Here is a 26,438-nt window from a genome sequence, read left to right as displayed (position 1 = left end):
CATGGGAGCAGTGTAGCCTGTCACTGGATATAGCACATCAAGCATTCATGTTAGAAGTGCTAGCCCAGTCACTTGTGGCACTATTACAGAATGTTTAAAGGGGTACAGGACTGTATCATGGCTATATGGAACAATTGTGGTTCAAATCTCTTACAATAGAATTCAACGGATACACTTCTATCAATATCATAGTGGTGTGATATTGCCTTTAACAACTCTCCACGCACTGGTATGGTGTGATGACGTAGAATTAAATGACCCCGGCCACAAACCAAATCCCGTCATTGTTTTTGATTTCAGACCATCTAGGCACTGTCATATTGACACACTTGCTTTTATTCTGTTGTATTGCAGTCCTTATCAAATTTCTGATTCCAGACCGTCATCCCCCTCTTTCTCTCTCGCCTTTGTTTCTCTTTTCTATTCCTCTATAAGTAAATGTTCATTGACAGTCCCATGTCAGTCTTCCCACACTAAATCCCAGAGGAATTTTCCACCACCACCAACCCACCCACCTCTTTCCTCCTTCATCTCTGTCATACTTATTTCTTGTCCTCTTCATCCCCTTCCGTCCCCTCTCACGCCTCCATTCTGTCATCCTCCTTAACCCCATCTGCCTCTCCATCATCAATCCCCCGTGATATCAGCCTCACTTCTCACTCTTATTTGCTCCTGTCGCTATCCTCTCTCCTCTACTCCCTTCTTTTCTCTCCGTCCTCTTTTCCTCCCTTCTCCCTGTTCTGGACACTGAGTGGAGCACAGATTATGTCAGAGATTTATAAAACCGGATTAGCTAGGATCACCTTCACCACACACACATGCACAAACACACATACATGCACAAATCCACACACACATACACACGTGCAAACTAATTGGCTCTGTATATACTCTATTTGATCAATGTAGACACAATTGTTTACATGATTAATGTGGTTTTGGTCCTGTTCTCTTTTTTTTCTTTTTTTTGGCTGCAATCCTCAATTCTAATTCAGGCAAGTCTTAAAACAACAGCGACATTTTGGCTGTAGTATCCAGCTGTCCGTTTACATTTGGCAATGCAATGCATATATTTATAGACGTATTAACACAGTCATTCACTATGAGTCTAGCTCACACTCCTAAACCCCTCACATGTGATCTATGACACTAAATCCTTGTGACATTCAAAATTCATCTGCAGCCCTGACTCATACGTAATGTCAGGCTCTCAAAAAAATACACGCATAATATGACACATGCACATTGCCCTCCAGCCCTCGTGGTCATATGTGAGGTTGTTCGCCAGGACAAGAAGTCAGCTTCCTGCTGTATGACACAGCAGTGCTCATAACAGAGTCCAAGTAAAAATAACATGAAGTACCAGGGTTCTCTCTGAGTCGTCTCTACTTTTCTGTCTTTCTCTCTCTTATCCTTTGCTCCCCGCATCCCCCTCACCCATCCCTCAATTTCTGACTCAGCAGAACAAGTCTGAGACAAGGTCATCTGACTGCTGTTGCTGTGGAGACCAAGAATTGGGGGATATTTCCCTCCCCTCCTCTCCTGTGCTGCAAAGCGGGGAAGTGTGCGGTGGAATGGAGTGGGTGGGCCGGATGGAGGGAGAAGGTATGACAGAGGTTAAGAAAGGATACCAGTGGCAGCCATTTTTGTTCATGGGAGATTGAAAATAACTTTATTAGCAGCACTACAGTGACAAAGGTTGAGTTATGGCAGCATTGTGGTTGTTAATCCTCACATGCTGCCTATATGGGGGTCTTGCCACACCTATAGGGCAGGAATTACATGAAGCTAATTAAATAGCAGAAAATAACAACCAAAATTGACAATGCAATGTCATATCCCTAAAATTAAGTATAGCTAATCAAACTCGGTGGAACTACAAAATTAAAATTAACCATCATGTTGTATCAAAAGTTCTGAAAAAACCCAAAAATATTATGAGCTTCAGCAAGCGTTTCCATTATTTTCTTCAACCAATTAATTTATAAACATTCGCAACTTGTAAGAACCTTGCAATGAATTTAGTAAAGCTTGTCAGCATTGTGTTTCATTTTTATACATCCAAACTAATTTGATTGTAGAAGAACAAGGTATTTTCTGATGTATATTCAACTGTGCAATGTACCTGCAGCCATTATTTTTAATGCAAAGGTGTTGTGTTGAAAAGACGAGGCAAATCCAGTGACACATACATATTTGTGTTGTTTTTAATATGCTACTTGTGCAGTGTCAACATAGCACGTCCCTGCAGGTGTATCTGAATTAACATGGATTTGCTTGTCAATCATATATTAGTGTAAACTGGATCCAGAGAGGGTCAAACAGAAAATAAATGACAGCAGTTTCTTTGAAATTCTGTAATCTCCATAAACAGATACCTGCATAAACAAATACCGTCACCGCAACATTAAATTGTCGCTGCTAATCATCGTCAGTAAAATACATCTCCAGCATTGCATGTTGGAAGGCAGCTGACCGTGAGCTAACCCTCTTCTGCTGCTTGGGGGTCTCATGCTGCTGCGTGGTCATCGTCTGGGCTCAGAGCAAGGAGGGCAGTGAGACGTGGCAACAATCTGCTCCAGGGACAACAGGCGTGACTCGCACTCAGCTTTCCCTTGCAAATCAGGCTCTGCTGTGCATGCATGCATGTGTGTAACTATGCAACTCTGCATGTGTTCTCATACTGCTGCATCGCCCCTTCAGTGAAAAGCACAAAACGTGACTAAAGGCCTGCAACAGCAACTCATTGCTGCATATGGGCCAGCTTCCTCTTGCACGCCCTGTCTGTTCCTTTTTCACGCTTTCTGGTGCAGACTCTCATAGGCAGTGTTACATAAAAATACACAATCTGTCCATCTACCCATTTCTCCTCTCGTGTTTTGTTCTCTCTAACCAAACTGCCCTTGCCCTTAGCATACACCCCCTCTTCTTCATTTCTGGCATTTCCATTCCTCTTTTGCTGTCTGGTGTTTTTTTAGAATGCAGTTTGTTTGGTTAGACCAGTTGAGTTGTCTCAGCATGTATAGTAAATTACAGGAACTATCAATCCAACATGCCATGAGTGAAAGGAAAATATTTTTACAACTGTTCTCTTAAAAAAAAACGGGAGGAGCTGCAGCTGCATTGCTGCACACTTGCCATTTAGAAAATAGTTAGTTTGGAAATAACCCAGTTATTTATTGTTGTGCACCCATGTCAGAATTTGCCTCTGAATTAGCTGACTCTGCATTGTCAGAAATGGACACCTGCTGGGTGCAGGTTGCTCTCTGCAGCCCGCCATGCTCCTGTATGTGCAGGGACACTTTGAAAACTGATGTGAATGTCAGATCACGCTTTATTCTTCTTATCTGCATTTCCCTCCCGTACGTACTTTTTCACACTGACACACTTTAATTGTATTGCTGTCTCATGTGTCCGCTGCGCCCAGGCCGAACCACTGACATATAGAGCTGCACAACATGCTCATGAGGACCAACACGACCGATGAGACATCCAAGGGAGCTTATTACATGCACTAATGCACACAAATCCACTAGTCTATGTTACATGGACACATTACATGAAGAACAAACACAATCACGACAACTAGAATCTAACCTTATGCGTCCATTTAAACAAAATTTCAGCCTAGAGACTCGCGATGCTGCTGGCTGCAAGCCTCGGATTTCTGCAGTAAAGCGGGAGGGGCAGAATTCGCCTCCAATTGGCCCGCTTGAAGAGCAACTTAAAGCTAATTGGTCAGCTGACCTGTCACTGATGAGACGCTCCAAATAAAGATTGGCTAGTTTTGCAAGCGGGAGGCGGGTCTGATCGCCTCTTCGCTTTACCTATTCGCTTGAGGCGGTGCTTCTTCCGCTGGCGGAGTGGTGCGGCTAAAGGAGCGGAGTACTGCGGTAGCCACAGGCTCAGGCGCGGAGGAAGACTAAGTCCTGAAAAAGGTAGTTGTACGGCTGGTTAGTTTCGCCGGTCTTTCACCACAAGTATCAGAGAGCAAAGGAAGGAAGCGCATCCCCGCGTGATGCTCCGCTTGAGACCGCAACATTTCTTTTGAAAGGCGTCTCACCGGGGGAAAGATTGTAGCCAAACCCTCTTCAAGGTTTGAGAGACGGTTTATTTAAGCCCAAGAAAACTAGCCTGTTTTAGCAGACCTTTAGATAACTTCCGTGACGTTTTCCTGCTCATTCTCATTTAAGCAGCCACGAGACAGAAAAAAAACAGCATATCATCTTTTTTTTTTATTTTCAAGGCAAGTCATTTTGCTGCAATTCAACCGAGGGGCTGACACCTCTCAAGCCGTGCATCACCTGAGAGGAGAAGAGTGACTGCGCAAACATGGGGGTAAGACTGACGATTCCAACTTTTCTTTTTAACTGCGTTGTACCTGAAGTGGTCTGAGAAGTGGCGGGTAGTCTTATATCTCACTCCCGACGAGGAAAAACCTCGAACTGAACAGTGATGTCATTTTTTTTAACCCCCCCCCCCCTTCCACGGAAATCCCGTGAGTGTGAGTGACATTGATGCAGAACTGTGTTTTACCCTGGTCTCATTGACTGCGACAAAGTGATGTAGCCAGTAGCCGCCGTCCATCGCAGCTGTAGGGGAATCGGCCAGCGGTTACGACTTTAGCCTGAAAAGGAGAATATTAGCTCTTGTCATTCGCTCAGATGAGTCGAGTTGAGAGGTGAAATAAAACTGATGCTCAAGTCACTAAAGTATAGAAGGTTAAGAGTGAGTCATTGGTATTTTAGGTGTCTGACCGGCCTTGTTCCGGCTATAACCTTGCCAGCCAGAGTAGGCCTAATCGGTTTATTGCAAGTGGGAGAGGGAAGGGGGGTGTAAGGGTTGGAAACATCTTTTCACTTATATTTACTAACCTTTGGTACGAAAACACAGTCTGTTCTCATGTTGGGTTACCGTAGCGCATCGTCATACTAAAGGAACGTGTCAGCGATGAGTGACCTCCGTCATGCCCTCGCTGCCCCCCCCCCCCCCCCCCCCCCCTACTGCGAGGGGTTACTGTGCCCTCTCTTCGTTCTGGTGCCACAAAGGGAGGTGGAAGATGGCTGTGCCCGCTGTGCCCTCGCCATCCACGGAAAAGTCTCGTCCTCGGCAGCCTCGATGACCCATGCGTCATAATGCGGTTACCGGGTATAAGCGCCTCACCAGCTTATTCCCCTTTAATTTGTGACATAGAGACTCGGTAATCACCAGCAGTGAACACATTTACACACATTCCAGGTTCAAGACGCGATGTTTCCACTGATGCGCACGACGACGTGCTGGTTAAGTTTGTCAGTATGACTTCAGTTTTAGTGCGCATCCGTAAACCAGTGAAGGCATCAGATCTGTTTCCGGTTATGTGGAGAAATCCTCTATCCATGCAAATGAATCAGTGAAGGCTGACGAGAGGAAAACAGCGCTGTCAGAGAACAGCCTCTCAAGGTGCAGTCGCGAGTATGCGCTATTGCGCAATTTCTGCTCCATCATCGTCCTGCGGATGGAGTTGTAATATCTAATCTCTGTCCGCTGATGCAGTGGCATGCAGCTGACCATGCGGTGCTGAGAGACACCAGCCGCTGCATCAGCGGTGTCAGCGCAGTGGCCCCTGCAGCATCCCTGCAGCGTTCAGTATGTAGGGCTGGGAGGGAGACGAGCCCGTGGTCAGTGGCAGGCGAGTCGTTTAGACGTTAGTCAGCTCTTAGCATTTGTGGGCACTGCGTCAAAACGGATGGGAGTGCAAAAAGTGCTTACGCATGTTTTGCTGCTACTGTGTGGAAGTTGGATCGTGAGGGAAACGATGTCACGGTAAAAGATCCTCCTAAGAGACAGACATTAAAAATGAGAATGAGAGCGACTGGCGACCCGTGAAGGGTGTCTCCCTGCCTTTAGCCGGTGCGGTGTGAGGTGACCCTGGGATCGCCTTCACGGGCGGACAGACGCAAAGATGGCTGAATGAGCGCACCGTCTCTCTGATTAGCTCATGTCGTCGACCATCATCACTTCTTCCTTCTCGTCCCTGAGTTCTGTCTTTGCGCCACGGATTTCACACTGCAATGGCACTGCCAGCTGTCCTTTCCCAAGGCCGCAGGGGGCATCGCTTGCGACGTGCCTTCTGCGTCAAACCAGAGGCGGGGCCTCTTGTGTGGAAATTCCCTGCAACGAGCTGTGATAGGCTGGTTCGAGGAGCCACGCAGAAAGGACCCGGTAAAGAGACAGCAGGCATGCGAGAAAGCAAAGCTTAGACATATGTCATGAAATACAAGAAGGAGGCACAGAGGCTCTCAGAGAGGTTGAATCTGGCAGAACGCCTTTAAAGAAAAGGTGGTTTCAAGCACAGCTGCACAATGATGTTGCAGGGGCTGATGCTGAGAGTGAGATGAAGGGATGCGCACGGCTGTCTGCTGTTGCCTTTCACCGTCAGATACATGACATGGATGGGGGAGGGTGCTGCTGCTGAGAGAGGAAGAGGGGCAGAGAGACAGGAAGGGCAAACAAGTAGTGACTGATCGACAGGTGTAGGGGGGGATTTGAATAGGGGGAGGAGGCATATGGTGGGGCAAAGGCTGCCTGGCTGTATATCCTGTTACAGGATAATAACCTGAGGCTCACATTACCAAGTCTCCTGTTTCCTCCCGCAATGCATTGTGGGATTGGATATCAGGGAGACAGGAGACAGATGGGATAGTGAGAGGATGGATGGGGGGAGTGGATGATCTCCTCGGACGGTGATTGTAGGGTGTGGTGGCTGGAGATGTGTGGTGTAGATGGGCCGGTTAGGAAACTGTGAAGGTCATAATGGCTGATGATGAGGGGATGGTGGAGGGGTTGAGAGCAGGGTGGCAGTTGAAGGAGTTAGAAGAACATAGTCCAGGAGCTGGATGTTGGATGTGTGGCCTCTGCAGAGGTTCAGCCCTCCGTTTGGTGCAGAGTGCTGCACATCGCTCACCACTGCACCTGCTGCTTCATGCTGAATGCTGCACTGAACCATAACCGGCCTCCTCATGTTCATACATGAAGGATCTGTTCCTCTACATGATCTCTCTGGGTCTGTGGCCTAGGGTTAATTAAGGTCACTCTGGTAACCCTTTGAAATGCTCCCTCATTGTCCCTATAAAGCCTCTTGAGGATCTCTGATCAATAAATTTCCAGTGTAATCAGGACATTGTCCTTTGTGAGAGTACTGCTGAAGGACACAGTCCAGATTTCTCCAGTGCCTCAGCAAATAAATAAATAAATAAACCAACCTTGCAGTTAGCCTCCATGCTAGCAGGGCAAAGGCATAGCTGTGAGCTCTGTAACAGCTTGTGTAATGCTAATAAAACGTAAAGGTCACCGCTGTCTCCTTCCTGCATTACTTTAGAACAGGATTACAGTAGATGCAGTGATTGATATGGCTAAGTTTTCCAACATTGTTAACGTGGTCTCCCGTAACGATTCACAAGAGTTAGGTTGCCTGACTACAACGACATGTCTAATTCACACCGTTGTCCCGGAGACGTGTGTATGTGAAGTGTGACTTTAAATGTGAGTGTGTATTGCACTGTTGAATATAATAAAGCACCAAGTGTAATCGTAGGCAATCACAATGAACAAAGGCTTTTAATGACGCCTGGCTGTATTTGTATTTTGATACCACAATGAAGTCACAACACTCCCAACGCAGCTACACAGAAACTATATTCCTGATGACTGTCATTAATGTTCAGTCAGATGCACTGAACAGAACAGATTACAAATTGATCCGTGAAAATCTAATATGTTTATGGGAATTTAGTTCAGTTTGCTGCGTACACTGTACAAAATGAATGCACAACAGCATCTTGACCTCACTCGGACTTTGTGGATTGAGGTTCACCATTTTGCCAACGCTGTCTTGATCTTTTGCATCCAGATGTGACCATATTTGGACAAAATGGTGGAGCTGGAAAGGAGTGAGGGATGGATCCGACTCAGATTGGTGGCAGTGATTTATCAGTCACTTCACAAAATGAACATCACGTTGTATTGCAGAAGATTTGAAACTAGAAAAACCAAACTAATCTGGAAAATATTAACTGAAGTTTAATTATTTTTAAGAGCTTGACTTACGTACCAGTGTGGCCAACACCATTGGTCAATATTGGCCTACGACAGATATATCAATATCTGCATATATTTTATCCAATAAGGGACACTTTAACACATTTGAGAGATCATCGCACAAAAAATACTAAAAATACATTACAGATGATATATCAATATCCAAATTTTTGTACTCCTTAATATCAGTATCAGTATCTGCCTCAAAAATCTACTATCAGTCACTGTCATTTTCTGATTCATTTCTATACAATCACATTTTTTGAAGAGCACCTGCTGCTGGCCATTAGAGACGCTGGCGGTCTAAACCACCTCCTCATAGGCTTCTTTTTTCAGGCCTGGAGAGTTGTTTTATACATTTGATGGCTGCCCGCAGCTGTTGAAGGATGCGGTCTGTGTGACCAGCTGCACGCTGAGGGATCCTGAGGTGCCCTCTCTCAGACGATGGCAAGACGCCATGTTCACTACAAGCTTCAGCAAACCCAGATTTACAATGCTAATCTTGAGCAGACTGTATGGTCGGTTGGAGGGGGCATAGTATAGAATGATAGTGACACATCAGATGTCTGTGAGATGAGCAGATGATGAAGGCACAGACAGATGGTTGGGGGGTAGTGGTCACAACTGGTTTTCAGGTTGGCATTTTTTAGGTTGTGTTTATTTTAGGTATTGGATAGAGCTCATCACAGATTATCTAAGAGCTAAAGAAAGCATGTTTCTCTTTGTTTCTTTCCTGATATGAGGTTAAGCAATTCTCTCTTTTTTTTACTTTTATATTCTTATGTGTACTACCCCACGGAATGCAATTAATTGAATGCTCTCATGGTAGTAAGAGAATGTCTCCCGGGACAGTTGCAATCATGTTTCAGGCTATAGCTTTCTTCTTCAAATCTGATATGTGGACTCTCCCTCTCTCTCTTTTGTTCACTTTGTTGAATGGAAAGATAAGAAGCCTTCTCAAGGCTGATGCAGATAAGTGAAACAAGTATCTTTTGCAAGGCCTTCAAATCCTAATCATCTGTTCAAATAATGACCACACAGCAACTATTTCACTCTGTTCACTTGCCCTGTTGACAAAAGTTTGTGGAATCAGACCCTAATGGAACGTGAAGCTGCACAGAAGAGCAGAGAAAGAAGAAGAGCGATACAAAGATATATATAGAGAGGCAGAGTGGGCTAATCCAGTGTAGTAATCATGGAGCTAATCCCAACAGCCATGTCCCTTGGCCCCTGGTTTCAGCCCCCTACTGCGTCTTACTGAGCCCTGCCATCACGCTGCAAGCAACAGCAGATGGCCCAATGACCTTGCAAGGTCATACACAAATACGTATGGATGCATGCATGCAGTGACACCTATACACGCAGTAGAGCATGTCACCTGATAAGTTCAACATCCATTGCTCAGATTAATTATTCAGATGTTAAAAACGGATTTCTCTTCGATAATTTTGACAGGATAAACTAGGCTTGGATGTTGGTACATTTTGTACATTGCATCATCTCAGCTGTCCAATCAAGAGTGCAGGGAACAAATACATGATTCCCTCCTTATGGGGTTATTTACTATTTTTAGTTGACACAGCTATAAGGTATTGTGGGTTAACTGTTTTGCACTATATGAATTATCATAGAATCCCTGTGTCATGATAGTATTCTCATTGTGGGCATAAATATCATGATACTGTGATCATCATGGGTGTAAGTATCGCGATACTACTGTCATCAAGTATCGTGATTGTATCATTATCATGAGCAAAGTATTGTGACAGTATTATCACTCTGGGATTCCACAAGATGAATCAGACAATCAAAAGCACTCATGGTACTTCTGAAGTCTATAAATAATCATAAATAAAAGTCATCTAAATATTCATCAGAGTAGTTATGATTAGAATTGCTGCTGTATTCGAGAAGCCCTCGATCAGACCCAATATCCACATGATGTTACCTATATAGATAAATATTTCTATTTATGCAGTTACTTCATGCTGGCTTTGATTCAAAGTCAAACAGGTTTGGTAAATACTTCCCATATGCTCAGAAAGTGTATTTTATTCCTCACATTGAGTCCCACCTTAAAATCTGCATCAGCTTGTTGTTGTGAAAAGCAGCCGAGGAGTTTACATGACCTTTTGATGTGGCTGCTCTGTACCGAGGGTAGATGTAGACTGCTAATACATGACGAATACTGTGGTACAAAATGAGTACAAAATGTGAAGCAGTAATTCTTCCATGCACAAACCACTTCCTCTTTTAACTTCTGCTTGAACAGAGAGAGAAGACCCTGACAGCGCTCTCTTGCTCTTGAAGCTGTGGATTGCATGTTCTTCCTTTTTATATGAATCCTGATGTGGGTTTTTATTAAGGAAGTGATGAGATACACACACACACACACACACACACATACACACACACACACCCTAGTGCCATTCAAACCTACTACCAGAGGGCATGCCCTGACCTGTAGCCCTTAACGTGCTTGATATAACACTTCTCATGGGAGCCACTCCTAATACCAACTGGCTATATCGCGATCTTGATGATTCACCACATTTTCCCTTGATTTCAAGCCCAGATGTCTGGGAGTGAAACTGCATTGTGTAAAACACGCAGAGTGCTCATTCAAGTTAGAGAATACACATTTAACTGACACGCCGCATTTGAAAAAAGGATTTTGACAAGCCCTTTTCTTTCTCAGGACTGCAGCTCTAAGTTATGTCTTGTCCTTTTCTTATCATATTACTTCACAGTCGCTAGGTCCCTTTCTCTTTCATGCACTCCACATCTCTCTCACTCTCTCTGCCGCAATGCGTGTAGACGCTGCACATACGGACTATAGCCAGCACAATGACTCACCTCTGCTCACACACAAACACTCTCTAAGTCCTTTATCAATCGCTTGTCGGTGTTATTCAGCAGGTTCCGGTTACAGATGCATTAATTATTAGCTGTCCCGGATCACATCAGGGGATCTTGCCAGCCCCCGTCTGAGCTTCGACACCATGCCAGTGGCTGTGGCTGTCACCATGGTTACTCGCCCTCCAAACATCAGAGTTGTTCACACGGCCAGCGCAGGCTTTTCGAATGATCGAGTCAAATAAACATCCAGACTCCGGCAGCACTGGCCTCTTTGATTTAGTCATATTTCAAGTATATTATAATAATATGGACGTGAGTGATTAAACTGTATAATCAGAGAAAACATCTGAGGCTTCATGGTCCAGAGATGCATCTGTTTCTGGGTGAGCCTGTAAGAGCAAGTGTCTGTAATTCCAGCCGTGCGTTTCTGTTTTCTTCCTTAGAAGACAGGGGGCTCATTACATTACCCAGAGCTGTGTAGGACGCACACGCACACACACACACACACACACGCACGCTTTGATGCGCACACTTTGATGTTTTTAGTCTGTCAAATGATACATGCACAGAATATAGCCAGAAACCCTCTCTGAGGAACTATTAAACAATAAAGATGGAAGCAACAGAGACAGATTTGATAACAGTCCAAAGGATGACTGGCTACAGACAGACTCCGAGATTAAAGTTTCATGTTTTTGCACAGTAGCAAAACCACATTAAGTGAAATTAAGAAGATCAGGTAGCTGCACTGCAAAAAGTGGTCTTGCCAAGAACGGACTGTTTTGTTTTTTTTTTCTTAAAAAAAAATTCTCATAGCATTTAAATAAAGACGTGCAGCATCACAGCACACTACAAAAAGTCAAATCTTGCCGACTATATTTGTCTAATTTCTAGCAAATTATTTCATTATGCTGTATTATGGGACAAAATCCCCAAACAAGTAGCACCCCAGTAACAAATAAAGGGGCTTGATTATAGGTATAAATGTTTCAAGAAATGTTAAGGACAAAACATGTTGATTCCACGGACATATTAGTCCACTTATTCTTTATTGCAAAAATTCACAGGGTTTTTGCCTCTAACAGGAAAAAAATAGTTAAATAAGCCAATTTGTCTTTATGAGTAGTTCTTGAAAATAGAGAACATTGTCGTTACAACAAGCCTTTTTATCTTACTGAGATATATTTGTTAAGGGATTATGTCATGTATTAAGTTCTTCTTTAGGCTAGAATTTAGATAAATGAAGTGCTTTTGGAGTGTGGGTGTGTACGGTGGGTGGAAAGGAGAATCTTGGTGGGCTGTTGCCCCTGTCAGGAATGATTGAGCGGCAAGCACACACAAATGGAGAGACAAAGTGGACTACTCAACTTACTGTAGACACAGGCACGAGGAATGTGAGTGAGCTTCCTTGTCACTCTGACTTATAACGATGTCTACTCATTCATATCGTAAAGGTAGAAGCCACTCCCACAGACACCTGGAGTGAGAATATGATTTATTAGCACGTGAGATAACACACTTAAAGTTTTACACACACACACAGACACACACGCACCACAAGTGGGGTTGTGCAATCTATTAGAGTGGGGTCACTGTAGGTCAGACAATGACTGATTGTCAATATCTAATTAGAAGCATGAGAGAAGGGTGACACCCACCCCCACCCGCACTGCCACCTCCGTCACCCCACCTGCTTGTTCTCGCTCAATCTCTGTCCCTGCTTCTCACCTCCCACTGACGTCTCCCTTTCTCTGTGCCTCATCCCCTCCGTCATCCACCTCTTTCACAGCCATCTCTCCGTGTCGCTACTTTTCTTTATATTCTGTTTTGTTCAGCTGCTTCTCTACCTGCCGCTATTGTCTGAGAACAGAGAGAGAGACCACTCCATATCTAGAACATCTACTTCCGGTGCTTAGGTGAGCAGGTGTGAGCTCAGCCTGGGCCTTATGATGGAAAAAATGTAGAATGTTCAAACAAAATCAATAACCGTTCAGCTGCACATTTTTAATAAATAATAGAATTAAAAAGAAAGATGGAGTTAAAGTCACTTTATTTATTAGTCAGGGTACAAGAAAAAAACAAGCCACAAAATTGCCCTTCTGTCAGCCGACTTTTCCTTTTTTATTCCTGTCTGCACTCACTGTTTCATTGTCTCTGTTGTAATGTCACATGTCAGTGGTGCAACAGGACAACACACCTACAGCATGGAATGATTGCGTCACTTATCTCACGTCAGATTTGATTTAGGGAGCACACTTGCGGTTTCTTTAGACAAACAAAATTAGCGTATTGCCTTTAGGGATTTAATTTTTTTTTTTAAATTTTGTGGCACAATGGAGTAGTAAAAGATAAACAAAAAAAACAAATATAAATACAAATATACAAACACTAAAAGACCCCACAGGTATTGGCATCGCATCGAATCGACCCGCAATTTCACGATTGGTGCATCCCCATTTGCTTTCTTTTGAATTTATTTAATCTAAATCAGGGTGAGCCAGCACCTCATGACCCATGACTCATGATAATGGCTCCTTTTGAGTGACATCATACCGCCAAAGCATGCTACAGTAGATTATGAGTCATCTGTGAGGCTTTCATGTCTACTTTGGGCCTGATCAGAAGATAAATGCTAAACTTTCCATCTCTAAATTGAAACTCTTTGTTTAATTTCAAATGAGTAACGTGTTACGCATGTGCCCACACCACTCCACACATCTTTCTCAATCACAGCCATAAATACAAAGCCAGACACATGTACACACACACATACATACATACATACATACACTCTCTCCGAGGGAAAGAGCAGCAGTACTTTTCCACTGCATCGGTCTCTGCCTCCGCGGGCCTGTCTGGTCTTGTTGCAGTAGGAGATTTGCTCACCTGCTCTTTTGTTGCAGAACTGTTTGTCTTTATGTGTGTGTGTGTGTGTGTGTGCATGTATGTGTGTATATTTGAAATCGGTTTAAAAAGCTCCCGCCCTTTGACATGCTTAAACAAATAGTTTTGTTGTTTGTATTGAAGTCAGTAGTGGTTGTTGAGCAGCCCACGCTCCAGCGTGAAGAGTGAGAGTCCACATGTAGTTTCATGAGGACTCTTTCAAAGACAAACCAGAAAGTCTGGTCTTTACAACCACGTGCAGTTCAATTTGTATAAACGTGATCTCACAAGAGTCTCACACAGCAGCACCAGTGGGAAATGTAGTGGCAAGTTGATATTTGTTTGCCGGCTTTTGTCCTGTTTCAGGTGTGTGTGTGTGTGTGTGTGTGTGTGTGTGGTCTGGGTGTGTGTTTGTCAGCCAACATGTGTAGAGGACTTGGAATCCCAGTTGATATTTCCATAGTCGTGCCTTTGTTAAATGAGTTAGGATACTGGTTATGAAATAAGTGATCAAACATTTTGCAACATGAGGTCTTACAGCTCTGCTGTTCAAAACTCATTCTGCTTATTTGTAGTTCCATAATCATGGCAAACAAAGCAGTACAAGTATCTGTCTATCCTGAAAATGTCACTACCTGCTTATACTGATAGAAGGCGCTCTTCTCCTTAAAACTCATCCTCTTGATTGAGTGATCCACATACATTAAGAAGGAAGAAAATCGAGGATTTTCATTGATCATCAATTGATAATTTCATCAATATTAAGGAGTAATCCAGGATAGAGGACATGGCTTCCACATCAGCTGGACTCTCTCATGCTTGTAAACCTCTGCTTCAGGTCATCAATGCATATCTGATTAAACAGCAGCTTCCTTGATGACTCGGGCTCGTCCACTGGGACAACCTGGGAGGGATTCTTGGCCTTCCATGTCACCTCTGACCTTTGATGTGGGACCTTTACATTGATGTGGCCCAGGGGTCCAGCTGTTCTCTTTCTTCATAACAGGCTACAGTTACAACTATAGACCCGGAAGGATGAGAGTATGCTGAAAATCATGGTTATTAATAGCCAGAGGTCGATTTCTTAGTGGACAGTTATAGCAAGAGAGGAACACAGAAGAACAGGGCCTGCTGTAACCAGGCAGAAGAGGACATGCTGCTGTGCATGTCTGTGTCTGAGACTTAATTGTTTGATCGCATCATCAAATTTTCTTGATGTGTTTTGTCAGATTGAGTTTGAAAGAATCAGAGAGCCTTTAATGGGTTTTTAATTTGCCTCCTCGCCTTGTCTTTATGCTGGCAGCAGGATTAAGAAAAACCAAAACAGGAAGCAATAAAACCTACAGGTTAAACCATTTGTGCTTGTTCAGATACGTCCATCAGACTGTTGTAAAATAAGAATAACTTGATCAGTGGTGTTTAAATGAACATTTTTTTGAGTGTAGTGATGAGCTCTTAATAATGTTACCAGGGTAATGCATTTTCCTTTTCATGTCTGTGATTATGCATTTTTATTCAAAGTATTTCTCATTACATGAAAGAATTGACCTAAATGATCAGAGAGAAATACAAGCTACTTCACAAGGCCACTTCACAAGGATACAACATTATTTACTGCATAGTGAAAGAGAATACTCTTTATCCAAGCCCCCTGGCTTTATTCAGCAGCTGTCTGTAAATGCTATCTGCTGTAAGAAGCAATATGTCCTCTTAACAAATGGGGCATGAAATACATTTTCAGTGTCGTTTCAAACAAGCCCAGGGGCACAAGCTACTATTTCCTAAATCTAGTCAAAAGGCATGTATAAAACATGTGTGTGTGTCTGTAGTATGGCCGGTCAGACAGTTACCGCGTTGCCACCACACAGGACAAAGATGACCGATCCCCCAAGAAGAAGAAGGGGGCAACCAAGGATATGGACGACCTGAAGAAGGAAGTGCCCATTGTAAGTCAAGTTTTCTCTCATTTTTGAATATTTGTAGAATCGGGGAATGTTTGAGGCCAACTCACTTTTCATTCATCTCTTAAATGCAGGGGTGGAAAGAGTGATATTATTCTACTCCAAGTGAAAATACTGGTGTTATACTGTGAAATAAAAGTAGATCATGTTTAAAGCATCACCATTCCTATTGAATCAACAGGGAGCTCCAAGTGGAAAATGTCTTCTCTTAATCATATTTGTCTGATGAATTCTAAAAGGTACTAATGAGTCATATGTCTTTCATGTGTATTTATAATGAATGAACAAATATAGAACTGAAGGAGAGTTTTTCTATTAAAAGCATTCTAAAAAATATATAATTATCTTCTCCAAATCCACTGCAACCACAAACTTCCACATGTGGTTATGGCCTCACTTCTTTTCTTTTTTTTTCTTGGTTATTTTATGTCCATCAGCCCTTAAATTAACTTTAGTGTGGTTCCGCTTGGTGGTCACCTCCCCAAACCTCCTACTGCAACCTTTCTCGCTTTATTTTTTGCCAGTATTTCATACGTCAGTCTGTATGCAGTTGGTTGACTTTGTCAGAAAGGATTAAGAATAAAGAATCAACCTACAGACAGAAAATGTACAAATACGAAAGAGGAACTGACTTTGGAGCAGTTTGAGTCATTGTAAGTCATTGCATCCACCCTTGCTAAAGATGCTGGGAAAGTAGTTACAAAATAATCACAAGCATGTTTTAGGGCACTGAATAAAGTATTACCATCCAATTCTTCAGGAAAATTCTCTTGTAGGGTTTATCAAGAATGAAACCAGCTCTCTTTAGGAGTTGGGAAATTTTTCACATACAGGCCCACAAAATGGTATTTTTGCTGTTAAGAGAGAGGGGTGACTTGTAATCAGGAGGTCGTCACTTTGATCCCACGTCCCAGTGCAAGAAACAGGCATACCTGGCGGCCCTGATACCTCTCAGGTGAACTGCATGCATGGAGCACATCTCGATTTGAATTCCTTTTGAATTTCTAACAATTTCAGAAATGTCTTTTTTTCGTTGCAATTTAAAAGAATTCTCATACAGGCTACAATTTCCTTTGCATGCACAAAATGCCATATGGAAATCAGAGTACTGATTTTATTCTTTTTTTGTTTGTTTGTTTGTTTTTATTTTCATCCAGACGGAACACAAAATGTCCGTGGAGGAGGTATGCAGGAAGTTCCAGACTGATATTGTCCAGGTAAAATTTCTCCCAGCATGGCCGGCTGTGTTCATACAGTTGACCACTAGATGGCGGTGATGCACTCTATTGCTGTATTACTGTTTATCAATCCAGCCCAGCGGTACATAAGATCTCAAATTCACTGTAAAGAAATCTGAAAAACTTTAGCAAATGAATCTTTTTATTATCAGTGAGGACTTCAACTAAATTCATTTCGGTTTAATTGACATTTATTGATAAAGGAAATATACATTTATTGCTAAAATAAATGTTGAATAATGACAGAATGTGCATAAATAAACAGATAATTTTTAATTATCTATATTATTTTTCCTTTTTTTTTTTTACATTTTTGATGTTTTATTTGCACATAAAAGGTAGGAAAGAAAAATGAAAACATGGAGTTACAAACACATCAAAATAACTTAGACTATAAGCACACTCTCTAATGACTGTAATTACAGAGTAAAAGGTCAGTGCAAGAATGCATGTATGATTTCATGGTGACCTGTCTTTGCTTACCCCAACATACTTTCCTTCCTCCAGGGACTGACCAATGCCAAGGCAGCAGAGTTTCTGGCCAGGGATGGTCCCAATGCACTCACCCCCCCTCCCACCACTCCGGAGTGGGTCAAGTTCTGTCGTCAGCTCTTTGGTGGGTTCTCCGTCCTGCTGTGGTTAGGCGCCATCCTCTGCTTCCTGGCCTATGCTATCCAGGCAGCTACTGAAGATGATCCTGCAGGAGATAATGTGAGCATTGCACACACACATTTACAGCCGGCCCATTTACACCTCCTTAACACTCACACCCACACACAGTACCCCCCCCCCCCCCCCCCCCATCTAACCTAGTCTTTCTCAATCTCTCACTCTCTCCAGTTGTACCTAGGTATCGTGCTCACAGCTGTCGTCATCATTACTGGTTGTTTCTCATATTTCCAAGAGGCCAAGAGCTCCAAAATCATGGAGTCTTTCAAGAGTATGGTGCCTCAGGTAATGTATGCAAGAACACGAAAGAGTATTTCATTCCCCTTTACCGTTTGTGGAAAACTGAACTGAGTCATGAAAGTGACTATTTGAGACGAAATTATTATTTAAGATCTAAAGATCTTAGGTTGAATTCCTGGATGAGCCCCCAAAATTTATTAGGTCACAAAGAACAGGTGGGTGTGTAACAATGTACAACCTTGTGTACATGTACATGATGAGCAATCACTGCCACTTCTATTCACGCTACTGTTAACACTGTAGCAACTTTAATGCCCAAAGTATTTTCCTGCAGTTTTAACTTATTAGTCTCAATGAATTCCTATATACTTAACATTTTTCATGCCCATATATCAAAGCGAATTGTCTCTTGCACCCTTGAAATATTTATTGTATTCACTTGATAACATTTAAAAAAAAAACAATTTAATGACATTAAACTAATATGTACATTAAAAAGAACTTGTTATAAAAGGCAAAATCTTTATGAAACTAACGTTCCTTGCTAGCTGCTGAACTGCGTTAGTCGAGGTATATTCTGTTATATATTTTAATTTCAAATGATAAGAAAGAGCTGCTGCAACTCACTGCCACTCACACGGCGCCATATTGACTTACATTAAGCTATAATACAGTATTTTGCTAATTCCAAGTGTTAAATAATTCCTTCAGTAAGTACTTTCTTATGTAAGGAGTTGTAAAACTACTTTCCTAGCTCATACATTTTCCCATATGCTGAGTTTCCGTTCATAGTCAGAGTGATTTATGTGCTCTGTCTTTCTGTCATGCCCCTGCAGCAAGCTTTAGTGATCCGTGAGGGTGAGAAGGTACAGATCAACGCCGAAGAAGTTGTGGCTGGAGATCTGATTGAAGTGAAGGGAGGAGACAGGATTCCTGCTGACATCCGCGTGGTTTCAGCTCACGGATGCAAGGTACACACACAGACACACAAAAACAACTACTTTTGACACTTTTAGTGTAAGCCTGTCATAAGTCTGTTTTTTTTGTCCCCTAAAAGTGTCTGAAGTTACACTCTCACAAACATAATAATTTTTGTAAACACCTACACATTGTAATTCTTCTTTTCCCAATAGGTGGATAACTCCTCCCTAACAGGTGAATCAGAACCTCAGAGCAGGTCGCCTGATTGTACCCATGACAACCCCTTGGAGACCCGAAATATTGCTTTTTTCTCGACCAACTGTGTGGAAGGTATGGTTATCATGGTTACAATGGCAAAAATCTTATATGCGGACGTGTGTCTTTAATTTGTATCTGAAGTATAAGCCTGATATACTTATTCTATGAATTATATTTTATGACAAACCAGGCACAGCACGTGGCATCGTTATCTGCACCGGAGACCGCACAGTTATGGGTCGCATTGCTACGCTGACTTCTGGCCTGGAGACCGGCAAAACTCCCATCGCCAAGGAGATCGAGCATTTCATCCATATCATTACAGGGGTGGCTGTCTTCCTGGGTGTCACCTTCTTCATCCTGGCCCTCATCCTGGGCTACACCTGGCTTGAGGCTGTCATCTTCCTTATCGGCATCATTGTTGCTAACGTGCCTGAGGGACTGCTGGCCACAGTCACTGTAAGGGCCCTTGTTTGTGGCATCATCGTTATTTACTTTATAGTATATCTTTGTGTCATGTTTGACTCTCAACACAGTTTATAACACCTCAAGTGTATCTGTCAACAGGTATGTCTGACCCTGACTGCCAAGCGAATGGCCAAGAAGAACTGCCTGGTGAAGAACTTGGAGGCCGTGGAAACCCTGGGCTCCACCTCTACCATCTGCTCCGACAAGACAGGCACCCTGACCCAGAACAGGATGACTGTGGCCCACATGTGGTTTGACAACCAGATCCACGAGGCTGACACCACGGAGGACCAATCTGGTTAGTGAAGAGAGGCTTAAATGGGTCAGACGCCACTGTTGGGCAACATATGTGCACACAGAGCCAGGGATGAATGAATGCTAGAAATGCCAACCGTGTTTAAACATAGCTGTAAAATGAAATTAACATTATTATCAAATATATTTAATAAGGTCCACTTGTTTGTGTTTTTTTCCCCCAGGCGCCTCATTTGACAAGAGCTCCGTGACGTGGCTGTCTCTGGCTCGTGTTGCTGCTCTATGTAACCGTGCTCAGTTCAAGGCCGGACAAGATTCAATAGCCATCCTGAAACGTGACGTGGCAGGCGATGCCTCCGAGTCGGCCCTGCTGAAGTGTATCGAGCTGTCCTGTGGCTCTGTGAGGATGATGAGGGAAAAGAACAAGAAGGTGGCTGAGATCCCCTTTAACTCCACCAACAAATACCAGGTAAATAATCATAACTTGACACAATGTGCATAAACACTTTTCAAAACTGAGAGAAGACAAACACTTTCCAGTATCATTAACACCACAAACATTAGGGCAACGTTAAGATTATCTTCTCTCCTGCTCTAGCTCTCAGTGCATGAAACAGAGGACCCCAATGATAACCGCTACTTGCTGGTGATGAAGGGAGCCCCTGAGAGGATCCTAGATCGTTGCTCCACCATCCTGTTGCAGGGCAAGGAGCAGCCTATGGATGAGGAGATGAAGGAAGCTTTTCAGAATGCTTACATGGAGCTGGGAGGACTGGGAGAGCGAGTGCTGGGTAAGGCAGGACGAGATGGATGGCCAGCGGTACAATGGGGATGACAAAGATCTAAGTTCTGGAGGAATGAATTAGAGATTGAATAAATCTTATTAGTCACCATTCAAATGAAGAAACTAACAAACATAGTCAGAGATCAGCTGAATATTTGAACTGTATCCTTCAACTGCCATTCCCAGAATAGCAAATGACTTACTGAGTAATTTAAATGAGTTATGAGAAACACTTATACAATTTAATGACTGGAAAACCTCAAACTTCCATTTGGGGTGACTGCAATGAGTTCATTTACATAGATCTCACTTTTGAGAAGCTTAGCCCCTTTGCAAGTAAATCCCAGAGAAACACATGTTTTTCTTAAGGTTTGTTGAATAATTGAAGCAAGGCGCTTTCAAGAATGCCATTTCACTCTTGCAGCGAGTTATGTCATAGGTGAAGTGAGGATAGTGATGGCTTGATGTATTTAGCATCCCACGCTACATCACACGCTCTTCTCCCTACAGGTTTCTGCCACTTAATGCTACCAGAGGACCAGTACCCAAAGGGCTTTGCCTTTGACACAGACGATGTCAACTTTCAGACAGACAACCTTTGCTTCGTTGGCCTCATGTCTATGATTGACCCTCCTCGTGCTGCTGTGCCCGATGCTGTTGGCAAATGCAGATCTGCTGGTATCAAGGTCAGCTTTTCCAGTCCACCTTAAAACCTTGATACTGTTCACGAAACTTGCGTGATCACATGATTAAAAAGTCATTCTTATTATTCTCACATAGGTCATTATGGTTACCGGTGATCACCCAATCACTGCCAAAGCCATTGCCAAGGGAGTGGGCATCATTTCAGAGGGCAATGAGACAGTGGAGGATATTGCAGCTCGTCTCAACATACCCGTCAGCCAGGTCAATCCCAGGTGAGAGACGTGTACAAGAATTTGTCACAGTGAAAGATTAATTAAGAGAGTGACAACAATACCTCCATTTCTCCTAACAGGGATGCCAAGGCCTGTGTGATCCATGGTACGGACCTAAAAGATCTGTCTCAGGATCAGATGGATGACATCCTGAGGAACCACACAGAAATTGTCTTTGCCAGAACCTCCCCACAGCAGAAGCTGATCATTGTTGAGGGTTGCCAAAGACAGGTTTGGATGTTCTTAATTAACAAGAACAGTTTTCACATCTGTCTTTCTTGTAATCTTTACTTTGCATCGCCTACATGATTCAAGTCATTTAAAAAAAAAAAAAAAAATTCTATTGGCTTTGTACTCGGGGATTTAACTTTAAGTAGCAGTATACTTTTGGAACACCAGAGGGCGCCAGTAGACTATTGAATGAAGCTCTCAAGCGAGACTGTCGTTGTAGCTTAGCTGAAAGGTTTTCAAAAAGCAAGTTTTTATAACGTTTTGATGTCGTTTTATCTTTTATCACTGAAATTATTTATCCTTATAAGTGGTGATGTGAATGACTTTTCATGTCTTTTCAATGATTTTTACTATAAGTAAGCAACAAAATGAGACAGATAAAATGATCAAATATTTCTGTGAATGAATTTTACTCATGTAAGCTGCACATGTGTCATGTGTCTCTCCGCTCTCCCAGGGTGCCATTGTGGCTGTGACAGGTGATGGTGTGAATGACTCTCCAGCTCTGAAAAAGGCTGACATTGGTGTTGCCATGGGAATCTCTGGCTCAGATGTGTCCAAACAGGCTGCAGACATGATTTTGTTGGATGATAACTTTGCCTCTATCGTGACTGGGGTGGAAGAAGGTGAGAAGATACCAAATAACACTAGAATGGAACATCCAAACAGATAATTTGAAGAAAAATGGTGAAAGATTCTAGATTTGGTCATCATAATTCAGTTGTGTCAGAGGTCCAACTCATTCTTTGCTGCCAGGGCCTCATAGTAGGCTTAAAATGAGATGTGATGTTGAAATGTCACTTTCTCCCCTCAGGCCGCTTGATCTTTGATAATCTGAAGAAGTCCATTGCTTACACCCTGACCAGCAACATCCCAGAGATCACCCCCTTCCTGTTGTTCATTATCGTCAATATCCCCCTGCCACTTGGAACCATCACCATCCTCTGCATTGATTTAGGAACTGACATGGTGAGAGCTGTCACAACAAACATGGGAGTCACTGAATACAGCTCCTGCTGAGACATTGTCAAGACTTCCTTTTTCTTCTTCTCCTTCTCTCCTGTAGGTGCCAGCTATCTCACTGGCTTATGAAGCAGCTGAGAGTGACATCATGAAGCGTCAGCCCAGGAACCCATTCAGGGACAAGCTGGTCAACGAGAGGCTTATCAGCATTGCTTATGGACAAATCGGTAGGTGAAATGCAGAGTGGAGTGCTGATCCTAGCTTCTTTTGATAGATTGATCTTGGTTGTCTTAAAATAGTTTTGTGTTAAAATGGAAGTTATTCATTTTTATTGTCCACAAACAATAATACCTCCATCTACTGTCTTTGTTGTTCATCAGGTATGATCCAGGCTCTGGGAGGCTTCTTCTCCTACTTTGTCATCTTGGCTGAAAATGGTTTCCTGCCTTCACGGCTTGTAGGCATCAGGCTTGATTGGGACGATCGCTCAGTCAATGACTTGGAAGACACCTATGGACAGCAATGGGTATATGAGTAATTTGTATGTTTGGAAGTTTTGTGTGTGTGTGTGTGTGTGTGTGTGTGTGTCTACCTTGGTGTTTATCTCACTCCGTGTCTGGTCTCCTGCCCTCAGACATATGAGCAGAGGAAGATTGTGGAGTTCACATGCCACACAGCCTTCTTCGTCAGTATTGTAGTAGTGCAATGGGCTGATGTCATCATCTGCAAGACCAGGCGCAACTCTGTGTTCCAGCAGGGCATGAAGTAAGTCTGACAGTTCATGATGTTATTTCAGTTGTGCTCACATCTACTGCACTTCAGCACTGAATCACTGTCAAGGGGATGTTGTCGTGGTCTAACCTGATAATAAGTGGTTTCTCAAGATCTTTTCTCCTTCATAATATTGTGCGTTCCTCACCTCAGGAACAAGATCTTGATCTTTGGCCTGTTTGAAGAGACAGCCTTGGCTGCCTTCCTGTCCTACTGCCCAGGCATGGATGTGGCACTCAGGATGTACCCCCTAAAGTGAGTGCCATTACTTCACGTTTCCTTTCATCTGAATACATGTAAGCACCTGTGAATATATGTACAAGATACACCACACTGGGGAGTTCAGGGGATGGAGATTGTTCTCTCTCTTGGTTTTAGACTGTCATTTATGGTTTTTTCCTCTTGTCTGTAGGCCTTCTTGGTGGTTTTGTGCATTCCCCTATAGTTTTCTCATCTTTGTTTATGATGAAGTTCGAAAACTCCTCCTGCGCCGGAACCCTGGAGGTGAGACTTTTTTGTTTTTAAACACAACCAAACCCTTTAACCAGTTAAAAACTATCCATTCATGTGTCTTGAACACATTGTAGAACTAACAGTCAAATGGGTTTTCCTTGTGTCTGTGCTGCAGGTTGGGTGGAAAAGGAGACCTACTATTGATCGAAGGAGCATCGTCTCTCAAACCCCCACATCTTCCACTTATTTCTGCCCCCCGTGTCACTTCACCCCTGGCAAGACATACCTCCAGATGCCCCACCCCCTTAAAGACGAAAACCGCTTTGAAGCAATTTTCATCACAACTGCCCCAAAGATTAAAAACAGCAAAAGCACCTTTACAACTTTCTACATTGAACCCCCTCCCTTCTTCTCCTATGATACTCTTTGCATGTGTTCTCTCACTGCTGTGTACATAAACCAATATATCTACCAAACGGCAGCTGCATATTGTGTATGTAGATTTGAATGAGCTAAGGATACGGAGGAAGTGTCTACGCTCAGCAAAAAAGGGCCATCCAGCTCCTTTCCCTCCATGTTCTACCCTTGCGCCTCTTCTCCTCTTTCTCTATACCTTCAACCCCCCCCCCCAACCTCCCCGCAACCCCCGTTTGCCAACCCTTTGCTTGTCCTCCAATCACACACAGAAATAAAGATCACTCTGAGAGGTCCCACCGCCGACACCACATCAACTGCCACCTGTCACCTCCGTCTCCTGTCCGTGGAGGACTAGCAGAGTGGTCATCTCCCTGTCACTGCGTCAATGTTCCTTCTTTTCTGTTCTCAGCGGCCACAGTGTTGTTGTTTTTTTTTTTTTTTAAATATGTGGGGTAGGGGGGGTTTCAATGAGTTTACTTTTTTATTTCTAAGATGGTGTGTGTGAGAGCTGCTTTTCCACATTTAGGCCTAACAAAGCACACCCCATGGCATCCTGTCTCCCCCACCCAGTCTCCTCTTCTGTCTCCCCTGAAACCCCCCCTCCCCTCCCTCTTGCCCAGTTTGTCTCTGTTTGTGTGCACTGTGTGAACCATCATTCTTGTTAATAACTATTACAGTACACCCCTCCTTCCCCTCAAAAGTTGGTAAATACAACTCAATCTTTCTGTGTGCTCTAGGAAATCTATATAATTCTATAATGAATTTAAATGAAACAATAAAAAAAAATGTTGAAAAACAGCTCAAGAGAGACATTCATGAATATCAATATTGGTTCGATTAGAAAAAGGAAGAGGGGTTGGTCTCTCTTGTTGTTTTTTTGTTTGGTTTCAGTTATTTTTGCTGGTTTTTCAGGAGGCTACTCTGGAAATGTAACAGCAGAGCAGGGTTTGGGGTTTTTAACAATACATACGAGACACCAACCAACCAAGGCTTTCAGGTTCTTGTCACTGCAGGTGTGCCGGATGATGTGGTGCAGTATGATGTGGTGCAGTGTGCTGTGATGTGATGAGTGGTGATGATGATGGTGAGGATGGTGAGGATGAGTTCATGTGCCTGGAGTCTACTATTACTGGTCCAGTGCTGTTCCAGTCCAGGACTGTGTGCATGTATGTTTTGGAGACAAGTGAAGGGCCAACGGTCTCAGGATGGGTCTAACTCAGATGGCTACAAAGGTTGAAGAGAAAAAAAAATTACACAACTAGTAAGAACATGTGTGTCAAATAAATGAAACCAACACCAATAAAACATCTAGAACATTTAATACAACCTAGCTCTGTCTGTGTGTCTTTCTGTCACTCTCATCCGATAATTTTAACCTTTGAAAATGGCAAATGTTTCCCTGTTTTGTCCTATGCACAAAAGGTGCTGCAAGTACTGATCGATTAGGTGATTGAAAGAAAACACATTGCTATTTTGACGTATATTTTTTAAATTTAATTCTTTTTTCAAGCAGAAATGACAACTATTTTCTGCTTCTGGACTTTTACACTGGGTAATACTTTGGTTTTGGACAAAAGAAGCAAACACCAGTTTGGGAACATTGTGATCAGAATTTTAAAAATTTCCCCAACTTATCATGAAAGTAATTAAGAAGATCAATTGATGATGAAAATAATTGTTAATCATAGCCCCCCCCCCCCCCCCCCTTAGCATCAAGCAGTATCAAATAATCCATCCATCGGGGCGTCGGGGGGCTGGGGCCCATCACAGTGGCCTTTGGGCGAGGGGGGGGGGGGGTTCACCCTGGACAGGTCACCGTCCATCGCAGGGCCAACACATAGAGACAGACAACCATTCACACTCACAGTCACACCTACGGTCAATTTAGAGTATCAATCAGCCTCGTCCCCTCTTGATGTCTTTGGACTGTGGGAGGAAGCTGGAGTACCAGAGAGAACCCACACAGGAACAGGGAGAACATGGAGACTCCACACAGAAAGACCCCGTGCCCGACCTGGAGCTCGACCCAGAGCCCAAACCTGGAACCATCGTGATGTGAGGCGACAGTGCT

General features: G+C 43.2%; 1 protein-coding gene and 1 long non-coding RNA gene across 5 annotated transcripts in view; one reads left to right on the top strand and one right to left on the bottom strand.

Annotated features, from left to right (window-relative positions):
* The window catches only part of LOC147253127 (uncharacterized), a 32,789-nt gene extending 20,374 nt beyond the window's left edge, over nucleotides 1-12,415 (bottom strand). The window contains exons 1-2 of one of the 2 annotated variants that reach the window (XR_015118527.1): nucleotides 12,311-12,415; nucleotides 4,537-4,627 (exon numbers count right to left, since the gene is read on the bottom strand). This is a non-coding gene — a long non-coding RNA (uncharacterized LOC147253127). Of the gene's footprint in view, nucleotides 1-4,536; nucleotides 4,628-4,874; nucleotides 4,956-12,310 lie in introns of those variants that run through there. The other variant, XR_015118526.1, reaches the window with a different exon arrangement.
* atp1a3b (ATPase Na+/K+ transporting subunit alpha 3b) overlaps nucleotides 1-25,693 on the top strand; it is a 39,787-nt gene extending 14,094 nt beyond the window's left edge. Inside the window, exons 1-23 of one of the 3 annotated variants that reach the window (XM_086218163.1) lie at nucleotides 3,885-4,096; nucleotides 4,247-4,338; nucleotides 15,690-15,767; nucleotides 16,940-16,999; nucleotides 17,528-17,731; nucleotides 17,861-17,974; nucleotides 18,766-18,900; nucleotides 19,063-19,180; nucleotides 19,299-19,567; nucleotides 19,676-19,874; nucleotides 20,056-20,300; nucleotides 20,430-20,622; nucleotides 21,126-21,301; nucleotides 21,396-21,532; nucleotides 21,613-21,763; nucleotides 22,221-22,389; nucleotides 22,578-22,732; nucleotides 22,830-22,953; nucleotides 23,107-23,252; nucleotides 23,361-23,491; nucleotides 23,651-23,752; nucleotides 23,910-24,001; nucleotides 24,126-25,693. In XM_086218163.1, the coding sequence (XP_086074289.1) occupies nucleotides 4,333-4,338; nucleotides 15,690-15,767; nucleotides 16,940-16,999; nucleotides 17,528-17,731; nucleotides 17,861-17,974; nucleotides 18,766-18,900; nucleotides 19,063-19,180; nucleotides 19,299-19,567; nucleotides 19,676-19,874; nucleotides 20,056-20,300; nucleotides 20,430-20,622; nucleotides 21,126-21,301; nucleotides 21,396-21,532; nucleotides 21,613-21,763; nucleotides 22,221-22,389; nucleotides 22,578-22,732; nucleotides 22,830-22,953; nucleotides 23,107-23,252; nucleotides 23,361-23,491; nucleotides 23,651-23,752; nucleotides 23,910-24,001; nucleotides 24,126-24,154 (3,033 nt within the window). In that variant the 5' untranslated portion in view covers nucleotides 3,885-4,096; nucleotides 4,247-4,332 and the 3' untranslated portion in view covers nucleotides 24,155-25,693. Of the gene's footprint in view, nucleotides 1-3,884; nucleotides 4,097-4,246; nucleotides 4,339-15,650; nucleotides 15,768-16,939; nucleotides 17,000-17,527; nucleotides 17,732-17,860; nucleotides 17,975-18,765; nucleotides 18,901-19,062; nucleotides 19,181-19,298; nucleotides 19,568-19,675; nucleotides 19,875-20,055; nucleotides 20,301-20,429; nucleotides 20,623-21,125; nucleotides 21,302-21,395; nucleotides 21,533-21,612; nucleotides 21,764-22,220; nucleotides 22,390-22,577; nucleotides 22,733-22,829; nucleotides 22,954-23,106; nucleotides 23,253-23,360; nucleotides 23,492-23,650; nucleotides 23,753-23,909; nucleotides 24,002-24,125 lie in introns of those variants that run through there. The other 2 variants (XM_086218162.1, XM_086218161.1) reach the window with 2 other exon arrangements.
* The last annotated feature ends 745 nt before the right edge of the window (nucleotides 25,694-26,438 follow it).

The sequence above is a fragment of the Aulostomus chinensis genome, chromosome 11, assembly GCF_037954235.1.
Source record: "Aulostomus chinensis isolate RoL2024-O1b breed Wild chromosome 11, RoL_Achi_v1.0, whole genome shotgun sequence".
Lineage (NCBI taxonomy): Eukaryota > Metazoa > Chordata > Actinopteri > Syngnathiformes > Aulostomidae > Aulostomus > Aulostomus chinensis.
The sequence above is the reverse complement of the archived record's forward strand: the minus strand, read 5'-3'. Positions and strand labels throughout refer to the sequence as shown.